We start from the raw sequence: 11,431 nt of genomic DNA, 5'->3' as shown, positions 1-11,431 counted from the left end.
TGTTCAATGTGTCTATGATTTCAGCATGTGCTCTAACGTTTTGACTTCTTTGCTTTTGGGGAGATGCTTAAGCTAAAATTTTTATTGCAGCATTTATGTCCTTATTATGAGGTATTTCACTTGTCTCAATGCTTGAAGAAACGACCCGAGTAAGTCTAAACCCCATTTTGTAAAGGGCCATGGGGGATGATTTTGATGAGCTTCTTTTGGAGGTGCCACGTGGGAATTTTCATGTAACTGACAAGGCAGGAACCTCTTCTCGAAGTCGATTGCATTCTTTTATAAGGTCGGCCAATAAAAGTCGGCTCGTAGCATCTTTTTTGTCAGTGACCTTATCCTAAGATGATTTTCACAGGTGCCACTGTGGATTTTATCTAAGACCCCTTCAGGTTTGAGGTCGGGACATACTTTAACATTTTCCATTTTTCTTCCTTACCAATACCACATTGGCAAACCATAAGGGATCTAAACCCAGCTTTCAGGAGTGCTTGAACCTATTTTTCCATGACTTGTGCTCTTTTAGGGCTAAGCTTTTGTCACCTCTATTATACAGGTCAGGCACCTGGGTATACAGGCACAGCTAGCTTGTGGTTCATGAGGTCGAATGCTCGGCATATCAAAATCCTTTCAAGCAAAAGAGGTTGGAATTTCTTTTATAAGCTTGGAGTTTCTCAAACTTACTGTAGAGTCTCAACCTTTCTTCGTGAGCTCTAAAAGAGGTCGAATTTTTCTTGTTGGACTGTTTCTAAAGTTAAAACCTTTTGTAGCATTTATGCCCCGACTGTTGATTTTCATAAATGGTGGCTATCTCCTCCTTTGTTGAAAACTATACGGTTTAGAGGAGTCCGATCTATTATTGTATTGTAGATAGATGGGGTATCTACCACAATGTAGTCAGTATTGATAGTACAAGTTCTAGGACTTTTGCTGAAAGTGGTATAAAGGCTTATGTAGCCAAGAGATTGCATTGGTGTTTTTTCTTATCCGAATAGAGTGTTGGAGTACACCTTTAAGTCCTTTTCGTCTAATCCAAACTTGTCAAAAGCAACTTTGAAGAGGATATCTACAAAACTCCCTTTGGTATCTTCTGGTGCACAGGTTATAGTGTAAAGGTCGGGTTTTGTACAACCTTCTCCGTTTTGGTAGACTTCTTTGAAGTTGCTGAAATATTTATTTGGATCAGTAGATCCAACGTAGGGATTCATGTTGGAATGTTGCAAATTTCTTGGGACCTTTATACGCATGACTTTCTTTTTCCCTTGGCTCGGATTTCAATTTTCTTTGTTTATCTTCAATCTCTCTTCTGTTGCGCAACTCTTTTTTGGAGTTGTCTCTCTAATTCTCTTAGTCGTTCTAACTCTTTTTTTAGCTGTTCAAGTCGACTTTGATGATCATGAAAGAACTCCATGATCTTTTCAGCATTTTGATTCCCTTATTCCTTAGGGATGTGAGCCTGAGAAATCACTCTATGTCCACCACATTCCCATTTGCCTTTCAGGGTGTTATTATGAACAGAGAATGCTCGATCGTCATTGTGAAGGTCTCCATTCTTTAATCTGATGTTGGACGCATTCGTCATTCTTGATATTGATCATCCACCATTATCAAGAGTTAAGGTCCAGGTCCCTGACAACGGCGCCAATATTTCGAGATTTACTTGAAACGGTGACTTGGGCCTGAACGTGAGGTCCAAGTTCCTATGGGGATTGTGTCTGACGTATTCCGCTGCTAGGGTGCCGCCATCCGACGTCTTGGTGATGGTGGGAGGTGGTACCTGCAAGGAACTCCGATGCTTAAGTTAGCATGGGTTTTAGGTAGGTTTTTAGTAGATTGGGTTCGAAGAATACTTGAGGGTGTCAGGATATTTATAAGTGTAGATGTAGAGTCAATAACCACCTTTGGAATAGTTTCATCTTTGATGGTGGGTTTGTTACTCTCTTTTGTTAGGGGTATTGTTGAGATCTCCTTTCTAGATGAGTATGAAAGATTGTAGGAGTTGTTATGATCGCATATTTTGAATATATGAGCTTTATTAGTAGAGGCAGTTCTGGTCCTGCCAGGTGGTCGGTTCGAGGAGGTCGTGTGTATACTTTATGGTTTGGGCTTTGTCTGGGCTTGGCTTTAAGTTTTGGGTCAAGGTATGAACAACATCATACATTAATTAATATCCAAATTTAATTCTTACATTAATGTCTATTATAGTATTTTTAAATTTTAAAAACTATTTTAGCAAACATACTTGTTATTGCTTGTACTTATTAAAAGTCATTTTTAATTTAATTTATCAAACATAAATGTTACAACTTTTAAAAAACTAACTTTTATAAGCTATTTTTGAAAAGTAAAAGTTTTACCAAATCAAGCATAATTCTTTTATATAGACAAATAGTCTTATGTGAGAATCGATTTATTTAAAAAAAAAACAATTTAGAGGTAGAATATTTTTCAATTGGAGACNNNNATAACCCCCAATCCTAAGTATACAATATACACCCACACACTCCTCACATACTTACCAATTTTTTTCTTCTCAACTAACAATTTTTATTAGATTTATAATAGCCCATATTTGGTTTGGGTCGAAGGTTAATGGCCTAGTTGGTGACAAAGGGCTTTTTAAGGAAGAAAGATCCTTCTATTCAAAAGAGAAGAAAGATCCTCAAACCCAAAAAGAAAAAGAACTAATAGAAGAAGGATCCAATTAGGCCAACTTGCATATGCTCTATAAACACTTTTTTCTACAAATTCCCAGCTCCTACAAGGTATATACCCTTCCAAGTTCCAAATACTTGCTAGGCAACCCACTTGCACCCTTTTGTTGCCTACTACACACACAATCCATCAAACAACATTCCAATCACAATACAATGTCTCTGTTAACAGAGGAGATTAAGGCCAAGGCAGAGATGTATTATGGCGACCGAGTTTGTCGCCAGAAGTTCTCTCTGTTGTTGGCCGAAATAGGCCTACCGGACGGCCTACTAACCATTCAGGACATCGAGGAGTGCGGCTACGTCAAAGAAGAAGGCTTTGTTTGGCTCAAGCTTGAGGAGAAAAAGGAGCACAAGTTTGACAAACACAACATAGTTGTGTGCTATGACACAATTGTCACTGCACATGTTGAGCCAAACAAGATCAAGAACCTCACTGGCGTGAAGGCCAAGGATTTCTTGCTTTGGTTCACTTTGACTGAGATTCATGTCAAAGGGGAAGAAGGATCACAACAGGGGCCTGTCATCACTTTCAAGTCACTAGTTGGTTTGTCTATGTCTTTTCCTGTTTCATTGTTCATGGCAGGAAATGAAGCAATAGAAGAAGCAAAGCAAGACAAATGGTGGAGAATGTTCAAACTATAAAGTTAGTTACTTTCTTTGTTATTGTGAATTAGAGAGAGTAATAAACAAAAACAAGAATAAAGTAGTAGTAGTAGTATGATTATTATTATCGTAGAATGGATTGTGCATTGGATTATGCTAATGTTAATGTATATTTTTAATGATTTATTGGTAGAAGTATCTCAGAAATTAGTGAACCTCTGTAAAAGATTGAGGTGCACAACAAAAGAATATGCTGAGCAATATTTGTTGGGTTTAGAATATGCTTACAAGTCATTATTTTTTTATATCTGTCTGCTTTCCATTTCTTCACGTAACCTTCTAGAGGGACAAATGTGAAATATGTGCCTTATGTTACTTAGCATAAGAGTTAAAATCAGAAATTAAGGGTCACTGCCAACATTTGTAGTTCTTGGCGACAGACAAGATGCATTTCTTACTTAATACTAGTTCCTTATCCGTTATCTCGTTCTATTAAGCTGCAACTATATATATAATCTAATTTGTGTTAAATTATTTTTATACATTTAAGCCCTAAAACGGTTTTTCAAATTAGTCACATGGGAATGGAGTGAAAGAAGCTTTTCTATTTGACAGAAAGACGGATATTTCTTACTCGTTATCAGACAATCACATATTTACAAACCCCATGTCGGGATATATATTCTACAAAAAAGATGGACAATCAAACTTATTTCTCGATTTAATTGAAGTCCAAAGAAGCATGGCCAGCTCCCACAGTGTGACGGGCGATTAATTTGACCCCATAAGCAGGACCACTATCCCCTAGTAAAAATTATTGTAGAAATTGAATTTCCAAGTCTATTTATCTATCTCTTGACTCAAAAATGGAAACAGGCCAGGCCAGGTCAGACTTTGCTCTTAACAGGCCTGACCTGTCATACAGTTGATTGGCCTGAACCTGGCCTGCAGCCTGTTATAGGCTTTTTATAAAGTACTAGGCTGGCCTGTTATTCAGCCTGGCCTGGCCTGAAGCCTGTTAAAAGGCCTGCTAATTTTTTTTTACAAAAATAAAAATATTATTTAAAAAAATTATTTTTTAATAAAAATAGTTATATGTAATATGTCATATATTTAATATTTGTAAAAAATTTTAAACTTTTAACATATTTAAAATATATAAAAATATTTATAATAAAATATAATAAATTTAAAATATCTCATAATTTTATTAATAATAAATAATTATTTATATATTTAATTATATTTTAACAGGCCCAGGCAGGCCTGACAGGCCTATAAGGCTAATTAGTGAGCCTGAGCCTGGCCTATTAATGTATTAAGGCTTTTAAAAGAGCCTGGGCCTGTACCTATTTTATAACAGGCCAGGCCAGACCAGGCCAAACACAGGACAGGCTGCAGGCTCCTGGCAGGCCGCCTGGCCTTTTTCCACCCCTAGTGACAACCCACCTCCACCAAATTACTATGGTCAAGAGCTATTCCAGGGTGCGTATCAAGATGATAAATATGGTGGACCCCTTGTAGTTACCAACAAGCCCCACGATATGCTTATGAACCCCCTCCTTAACATAACTCTGAACCACCATACTCACAAGCCCCTTTCCACCATTCACATCCATACTCTGAACCATACTCTGAACCACCACCTCAATATTCACCATCTCCATATCCTTATCAAGAAGAACCACCTCCGTATTATGAGCCCTTTCTCCTAACAAATGAACCCTTCCATCCATCCCAACCTCCATTGGATAACAACACACTCATCTCTAATATCATTGGTCTCAGCTCTACACTCCAAAATCTTATATCCCGCATGAACCAACCCTCTACCTCCGATATTCAACCCTCAAGCTTTATCATGTAACAACCCCGATTTTCGAGTAAATTAGTGAGCCTGGGCCTGGCCTATTAATGTATTAAGGCTTTTAAAAGAGCCTGAGCCTGTACCTATTTTATAACAGGCCAGGCCAAACACAGGCCAGGCTGCAGGCCCCTGACAGGCCGCCTGGCCTTTTTCCACCCCTACTCAAAATGGGAGCAGATTTGAAAAAAGAATAGTATAAGAATATTCATCTAAAATATTTTTCAAGATTTCAATTGTACAAATTACATCTATAAAATTAAAAAAAATACATCATATTAGTCTCTCAACCATTTTCTATCAAATGATTCATCACACCGTTAAAAATTTAAGGTGATACACTTTTGCCAATTCCAAACAGTAAATCAAACAAGTGAGTTTGAAGATTGTAAGCAATAATTGACTAAACAATAATGCAGCGTTGGCTGCTAATTACTAATTAATAATCAAATCATATACTCAATTCATCTGGAAAAAGGAAAACACGTGCCCAATATATACAATCATAATGAATGATGTCATGTTGGGACATATATACAAAAATAATAAAGAGATATATCAAGCATGCAGGACAGGAGTAATCTCAAATGGATCTCACACTAAAAAAAAATGTTGTCATTGCAGTTAGCACTTAACACCAGGGTGGTATAGGTAATACCAAGTAGAAAATTCGTCTCAAAATTTGTTAAAGAATAGCTGCATCAAATACTTCAAAGAACAGAGAATCAAAGCTATATCATGCATCAGAAAAGAATCCAATAAGCATGAATTCTTGAATATAAAGCCAAAAGACATGAGGGAAAGATAAGCAAGAATGGCGCAAGATGAACTATATACATGTGAGAAAAAGCCTTGCAGTTAACATTATGTTATAGCCTAATAAGAGATCCATGATCAACAAAAAGTATCTAAAATAACTAAATAAGGAAACAATTAGAAGTTAGAAAGGACTGCACAATGAACAGACAAAAAGCAAGAATAAGTTAAAGGTGCATTCTTATTTGCCTGCACAATAAGTAAATATAAACACATTGTGATGATTAACGGCCTTGTACCAAAGGAGCATCAAGCATGTACCCATCTTCCATCAATCCATTCTTGGTGAGGCCTTAGATGACAATGTTCAAATTCCAGCTGCTCCTTTGTAGGCCAAAAGTAAACACTATACCTGAAGCAAGCGAAACCGCATACCTGGCCTTTCCACCATCCGTCGTTATACCAAGCGTCAACCCATTCACGCAGCACATAGCGATGGCGATGTTGAATGTCTGGTGGAACTGGCCTGATATCTGAAGCATCTGCTTCCTCTCTCAGTTGTTCGGTTAAGTCGTTAGTTTTCAGGGTGAGATACTCCACCACATACTTGCCGTTCTGTAAAGAGTTAACAATGATGGCAGTGTACCAGGCACCTTGGTAACCTTCTTCATCACTCCTGACTTCTACCTTTGCACCTTTATATAAATGCGATGCAAATTGAATGCTGCTGTTCCTGGACCCTGACATTAGAATTCTTGGCATCTGTTCCGGCTCTGGCTCGAGAGATTTCAGACATTTCAAGATTATTTTATTACCAGTGAGATTCTTGGCTTTTGACATCACATCTCCAAACTTCTTTGTCAGTTCTCTTGACCCCTGATATTTTAAAATCACAATTATGTCAGATAATTTAAACATTCCCCTATAAACAGAACTTACTGGTTACTATATTCCAGAAACTATAATGATGAACAGTTGACACAAGGTTTGTATTTATTAAACATACATGAAATAAAATCTTAAGGTTCTAAGTGTTTTTACCTTAGATGCCATGACCCATTTTCCATCAAACCAGTCTTGGTGAGGTCTTAGCTTGGAACTTTCAAATCTCAAAACATCGTTGTGCATGAAAGAAACAAAACACTCGCTGCTATTTACCACTGCAAGAACCACGCCTTCCCACCAAGCATCATTATACCATGCATCAACCTCTTGAAACTGTTTGAAAGAGCTAACAGAGGGAACTTCAGGTGGACAGGGCCTTATGAATTTTTCATAGACGACTTCTTGCAAGAGCTGATGAGTTCCATCATCTGCTAAGAGGTCCCTATATTCTACAAGAAACATGTCTTTTCCTACTGAGCTAACAATAGTAGCAACGAACCAAGCACCTTTGTAACCTTCATCCTCATCCCTGACTTCCACCATTCTGCCTTTTTTAAACTTTGACTCTTTTAATGGTCTCCTGCTATATTTGATCTTAAATCTTAAATTTCCTGTATTCGTCATCGACACCATCTCAGGTGGCTGCTCCTGCAACTCGAGTTTACGTAAATTAACAAACATGTAATACAACAATTTATGTCGATTTGAATAGATAACAGCGTAGCCAGAAAATAAATATTTCCCTTATGAAACCATTACAGATGAATAGTATCATGGATTCCCTACTAAAGAAACCAACCTCAATGAAGAATAACATAGCAGATGCCAGAAAAGAAATTTACATAACCACTAGCTTACTTTCCTTTTCAAGTTTCAACAAAGGTTCACACGTAATATATATACAATTTTTTCTTGATATTTGAGCTTAAATAATGCTCTTCTGTCGATTCTTGACTCGATAAACAGAGATAATCTTATCCAAGTAATGAGTTTGATTTTTTTTTTTTTTTTGTACTTATAGGTTTATCTTTCGAGTAACCCATAGCTACAACTGAAACAAAGGACAATTCACAAGATCAGATCAGCTTATCATCTCCTTTTGATCTTGTCTGTAATAACCTGGACCGTAATAAACAAACAATTCCGAATGTATTATGCCAGATGCTATGAATTATTCAAAGAGAATTTAATATAATCAAGATAGATGAATCATGCAATGCTAATACACATATTTTCATGAGTATACTTTTTCCTTACAGTGGTAACAAAGCCGAGGGTGCTCATAGCCATGCCCTTTGACTTTATCTCTAGTGAGTTCCAACAACATGACTACAATAAATACTACAGGACAGTATGATACAAGTAATAAATCATAGAGCCAACATTAAGTAGAATTCATTCTCAAGCAGTAAAACCTTGGCACCTAAGATGCATGAGTGAGTAGACATGCATATAGTTGTAACTTGTTAAGAACACAACTGAACTATGCATAACACAGTAAACTTCAGCCACTTCAAACATTGAAAGCTTACCTTATAGGTTTCGTCAGCTTTGAGTTTCTTTGGCTTGCTTGATGTATATTGGATATTGTTATCCTAAAAACAATGGAATTAGAAACTTAGACTGCTGTGGAAGTCAAATTATCTTCCAGTTTAATTACTTCACTTTTATTTTTGTACAAATACATCCCCATATACCAAACCACGATTGGAGAACAAGGGTGTTTAATGACAAGAACTATTTTCAGTGAACAAATATGTATTTCTCCCCCAAACTAAAGAAAGAGAAACCCATGTGGTCCAATTATCAACTTATTTTTTACATGGTGAACAAACTATCTGATTTGTTTAAAGGAAACTCCATCCTTACATGAGTTAGAAATAGCATGCATGTATCCATGCAAGTAACTTGGCGAAGTCAACATTTACATTATAGAATACTGATCAAAGATCATTGGTTTGTCTGACTTAACAAGCTCTTCTAACACCAGAAGGCAATTATTTTATTCAGCAACTTGTACTCATCGTTTCAAACAATATACATACAACCAAATAAATAACAAATTATTATACTATTATTTAATAATATAATAATAATTAACAGGGTTTAAGTTCCAAAAATAGAAGCTTTTTTCCTTGCATTGTATATAAAACAGATAAGAATCTCTGATAAAAGCATAATCAAACACAAACAAAGCTTCAGAATCGACGATCCACTAAAATTAAGAAATAGAATGTGAAATTAGGAAAAAGAGCGATGAGAACCATTTGAGACGGAAGAGGTGGGACCCAGTATCCATGGACCCATTCACGGTGAGGGCGCATCCTGCATTGTTCAATAACCGCACGCTCCGTGTTTACATTCCCCTTCTCATCCCAAAACGACACCGCATACCTGGAGTTCTCGAGGATATCGTCGACAGTAGCGGAGCACCAGGCAGCGCCGCCGTGAGAGTGGCAGTATGCGTCGACGGGATCGCCAACCTTGAACCAGGGGTTGAGGAGGTCGGGAAGCTTGGGCCTGACGCAAGAGAGGGGGAGTGAATAGCGGAGGGGGTTGTTGGGAGGGTGGTCGGAGAAGAGAGTGTGGTACTGGAGGAGGAGGCGGTTATTGTTGGTGGCGCGGAGAACGGATGCAGGGTAGAGACGGTTACGGTTGTCTGGGTTTTTAGGGTGGGTGGCCTCCACTGCCTCGCCCTTCTTGAAATGCAACATTGAAAGAGATGAGTAATGAGTTAGTAAATCACGCTCTGCTAGTCTGCTCTTGTGCCTTTTAGTATTTTTCTTTCTTTTTTTTTTTTTTTATTTAACAAAAATGATGAAGCTATTGAAATTTGAACAAAGATTCGCTGCATGTCCTCATTCGGACTCAGCCATTTCACATGACTATGATGATTTCTAGCATGGACCTTAGTTATCTCATCTGCCACCGAGTTTACTTATTTTTTTAGAGAAAATTTGACCAAAAATATCGGATGTTTGGTAAAATTGTGAAAGAATAGGAAAAGAAAAGATGAAGAATTTTTATTAATTGTTGATTGATTGAATTGAATTGTATTATGAAAGTAAAAGTAAATATATATAGAGCATTCGTCTAAGAAAGATAGAAGCAAATAAAGATAAGATAAGAACAATAAAAGATAAGATAAGATAAAATAATAATAAAGACTAAAATTATAACTGAATTTGTATATTCTGTTGGGATGAATTTGTGGGTCACGACACTTCTTTATTGTTGTCATGAGTTAAGCTGAAAGAGTAGTTTAATACGCCCCGCAAGCTGGTGGATGGAAGATGTCAATAATCCGCAACTTGGATAAGTTCCGATGAAATTGTTGAGGAAGATGCGTCTAATGTGGTGACGCAAAGGAAGATACGTGCAACGGAATTAGAGCTGTCGATGTTAAAAATATAAAGGAGATGCTGTGCTTGAGAGAGAGAGCAAGCAACAATCTTAAAAAAAAAAGAGCGCATAGAACGGTCAGAAAGAGAGCGTGTAGAGTGCCATAAAAAAAAGAGGGCGCGTACCAAATGATAAAAAAATCGAATAAAAGATAAACAAGACAATAATTTAAATTGAAATAGAAAAAAAATGATAGATTGAAATTGAGTACAAAGAGAATCACTCTACTTTCTACTCAATTTCTCGACGCAACAAGAAAGTGACTCCTTTACCTAACATGTCAACGCCATAGTTTGGAAATTGAATCGAAGGAATTCCTCAACCTTCTACCCAATTCCCCGATGCAACAAAAGAGTGACTCCTCAACCTCAATTGTCTACACCATAGCTTCATCACGAAACCAAAAAAGGGGTCGCAATAATAGTGCAGATGGAACTGCTAAAACAGAATGCAGATTAAACTGTTAAAATAGAATGCAGACATGACTAGAAGGCACTGGAACGGTCAGAATAAGGCGCAGATAGGCCATAGTGACTATTTCATGAATGATAGTTGTTTCCTGTTAGACCAAGGATAACCAAGACTGATGTTGGATTTTTGCTTGGATGGATGTAATAGAGATTGGTTGGATTCTGAGCTAAATTGAAAGATTGATTATTCGTTATGGGAGGAGGTTGAAAAAGAAATAAGGTGATTTCTCACCGGAAAGATGATAGCTTATGTATCCTCTTCAAGGAGGATACCAAGGCTCCGATACCAGGATAAAATTGTGAAAGAATAGAAAAAGAAAAGATGAAGAACTTTTATTAATTGTTGATTGATTGAATTGAATTGTATTATAAAAGTAAAACTAAATATATATATAGAGCATTGGTCTAAGAAAGATAAAAGCAAATAAAGATAAGATAAGAACAACTAAAGATAAGATAAGATAAAATAATAATAAAGACTAAAATTATAACTGAATTTGTGTATTCTGTTGGGATGAATTTGTGGGTCACGACACTTCTTTATTGTTGTCATGAGTTAAGGTGGAAGAGTAGGTTAATAGTTTTATTAAAATTTTGTTATGAAATAAATAATTAAGGAAGATATAATAAATATAAAATAAAAAAATATAAATAAAAAATACTAATATTAATATTTATTAAATATTATTATTTTGATATAATTGAGATGATTCATATATATTTACTCTTTGTATGTT

General features: G+C 36.5%; 2 protein-coding genes across 3 annotated transcripts; one reads left to right on the top strand and one right to left on the bottom strand.

Moving 5' to 3' along the window:
• Positions 2,637–3,580, top strand: LOC107637586. The gene has a single exon (XM_016340985.2). It carries the CDS (start codon positions 2,718–2,720, stop codon positions 3,354–3,356), a length of 639 nt encoding a protein of 212 aa, XP_016196471.2. The 5' UTR covers positions 2,637–2,717; the 3' UTR covers positions 3,357–3,580.
• LOC107638879 (DUF724 domain-containing protein 3) lies at positions 5,989–9,751 on the bottom strand. 2 transcript variants are annotated; one of them, XM_021120799.1, is made up of 4 exons: positions 9,087–9,751; positions 8,355–8,417; positions 6,979–7,464; positions 5,989–6,813 (listed from the first exon to the last, which is right to left on the bottom strand). In XM_021120799.1, the coding sequence occupies exons 1-4, from the start codon at positions 9,534–9,536 to the stop codon at positions 6,247–6,249; spliced, it is 1,566 nt and encodes a 521-aa protein (XP_020976458.1). In that variant the 5' UTR covers positions 9,537–9,751; the 3' UTR covers positions 5,989–6,246. The 2 variants fall into 2 exon arrangements, with proteins under 2 accessions (XP_020976458.1, XP_016197767.1); XM_016342281.2 differs by having other exon boundaries at positions 6,979–7,470; positions 9,087–9,750.

Source organism: Arachis ipaensis, chromosome B04 (assembly GCF_000816755.2).
Source record: "Arachis ipaensis cultivar K30076 chromosome B04, Araip1.1, whole genome shotgun sequence".
In the NCBI taxonomy this organism is placed as follows: Eukaryota; Viridiplantae; Streptophyta; class Magnoliopsida; order Fabales; family Fabaceae; genus Arachis; species Arachis ipaensis.
This window is presented reverse-complemented; position numbering and strand designations above follow the sequence as displayed.